The sequence below is a fragment of the Echinops telfairi genome, unplaced genomic scaffold, assembly GCF_000313985.2.
Source record: "Echinops telfairi isolate 266 unplaced genomic scaffold, ASM31398v2 ScPeMD7_3;HRSCAF=10, whole genome shotgun sequence".
In the NCBI taxonomy this organism is placed as follows: domain Eukaryota; kingdom Metazoa; phylum Chordata; class Mammalia; order Afrosoricida; family Tenrecidae; genus Echinops; species Echinops telfairi.
In genome coordinates this window covers 61,280,001-61,282,056 of record NW_022103899.1, presented here as the reverse complement: position 1 = coordinate 61,282,056, position 2,056 = coordinate 61,280,001, and the positions used below count along the sequence as shown (strand labels likewise).

The 2,056-nt window shown below is 58.9% G+C and overlaps 1 protein-coding gene across 1 annotated transcript in view; it reads left to right on the top strand.

Moving 5' to 3' along the window:
* The window catches only part of ASB18 (ankyrin repeat and SOCS box containing 18), an 83,861-nt gene that overhangs the window by 64,972 nt on the left and 16,833 nt on the right, over nt 1–2,056 (top strand). Inside the window, exon 5 of the mRNA XM_004701860.2 lies at nt 1,838–2,048. Within this exon, the coding sequence (XP_004701917.1) occupies nt 1,838–2,048 (211 nt within the window). The remainder of the gene's footprint in view (nt 1–1,837; nt 2,049–2,056) is intronic.

Below are 2,056 nucleotides of genomic sequence, written 5' to 3'. Positions count from 1 at the left end.
TGTCCAACTGTGGTCTTCCTGTCCCTGTGGCTTTGCAATGAGAGGCACTGCCCGAGCCCGTGTCGAGCAAATTAGACGCTCTTCATTAACATTGGAGAAGGTCACCTCCAGCTCTCCGGAGGGTGGGTCCGGCCGCTTGTTCTTCTGAGAGGTGCCGGTGTGGCAAATCGCAGAGATGGCCATTAGCAAGTCCCGCAGAGGGAGTGGGCAAGGGCATGGGCTTTGTTCCCCAGAGCTGCTTTAAAACAAAAAAAAAAACAGAGAGCGAGAGGGGGGGATGTTTTGTAATTGTTTTCGAGCGCACGCGGGCTTGGTAGCAAAATGAGATGGAACCCTTGATTTCTAACCTCCCGCGGCACTGCTCAAAATTCCTCCCTGGGAGAGGAGTCGGAGGCAACGCTGAAGCACTCTGAATGAGAGATTTGCATCCTCTCTCCGCTGTGATTGTCCCAAAGGAACGATCCACATCAAACCGCACTTGTTTGTAAAGATCTTCCACCCAAGGTGGGCCGCTTCCCAGGGCGCTGTCAGCGTGGAGGCTTGGGAAATACAAAGAGAGAATTAAAACGCCAGGCGACCCTGGGTGGGACTAGACAGGGATCTAAGGTCACCGGCTCCCTGCCCCCAGCCCCCCCAGTGGATGATCTCACTCTCAAGGCTGGAAGATGAGGTGGTGATTAACAGAATGCAGTTGCTGGATGCATTGGCTATGGGGGACCGCCACTGGCGAAGTGAGTGCTTCGATTGGACAACGCCCCCCCCTCCCACCCCCGTTTCTATGCCAGGGAAACAGCTACCCAAAGTAGCCTGGGTTGTGCTCAGCCACTGTATCCAGACACCTGCAGACAAGGTGCATGGTGACAGGGAGGCACAGTCCCTCTGGTCTATCGCCCTGGGAAGGCCAGCCAGCCCGAGGAAGAGGGGGGAGGACAGGAATGGGTTGGCCTGCAAGAGAGACAGGCAGGCAGCAGTGCACGCCGAGGGGGGGAGAAAGTTCCAAGAACCACACCTGGTCACATCCATCACTGAAGGGTGGAACATCCAGAGGTGGCTCTGCGGAGGTCCCAGGAGCCGCATCCTTTCCACACAAGCGGTGGCAGCCATTGGGTCTTATCCCTCCCTGCTGGACAAGCTCTTTCTGGGTGGTATGGAGCAAGAGTAACCATTGCAAAGAGTGGGTTGAGAAATATCGGGGCGGTTCTAGACCAAGGATCAGAGGGTCGGAAGTGGAGTGGAGAATAAGCAAGGGCATTAGGAAGAAGCAGGCGCTCTTTAAAAGGGGGGAGCGGGGTTGAGATTAGACCAGAAAGTATCCACTAGACACAGGACGTGTGCCTGACCCTGAGAACACTCGCCGGCAATTGGTTTGGGTTTCTTGATACACTGGGGGTGAAGGTGGGGGGGCGTCGATCCCCACCACCACTACTGTTCTCCGCTGGATTCTGGCTCCAGGCAACCCCAGCATAGAAGTGGGTTACAGGGGCCTTCAGGGGGGTGGTCAGAAAAGCACATCACCGTTTAGTTAACCATTTGCACGGTCCCCACAGCCACACCCACACGAGAGTTGACATTGGCCCTAGCCCCCATTTAGTAACCTGTGGAGCTCCTCTGTGGGTCCCTGGTCTAAGATCTGATTTTTCAGCTCCAACTCCTGAGCCACCTGGGTGGCCACGGCAATAATAAAGACAACCACAGGACTCGACGCCTGCCCCTCCTCACCCCAGCTATCTTAGGGAGGCACTTGCGCTGCATGCCAGAGGGAGGCCAGGCAGGCGGGACGGGTGGCAGGGCGAGGGGTGGAGTCCGGTCACCTCATAGCCTCTGGGCCTCCCCGCAGGTGCGCACAGGTGCTGCTGGAGCACGGAGCCTCGGTGCACCTGGCAGGTGGAGAGGCCCGGGACACGCCCCTGCACGTGGCCGCGCGCTGCGCCCTGGACGAGCACGCGCGCCTCTACCTGGGCCACGGGGCGCGCGTGGACGCGCGGAACAGCCACGGGGAGACGCCTCTGAGCACCGCCTGCGGGGCGGCCTGGCGGCCCGAAGAAGACGCGCGCGG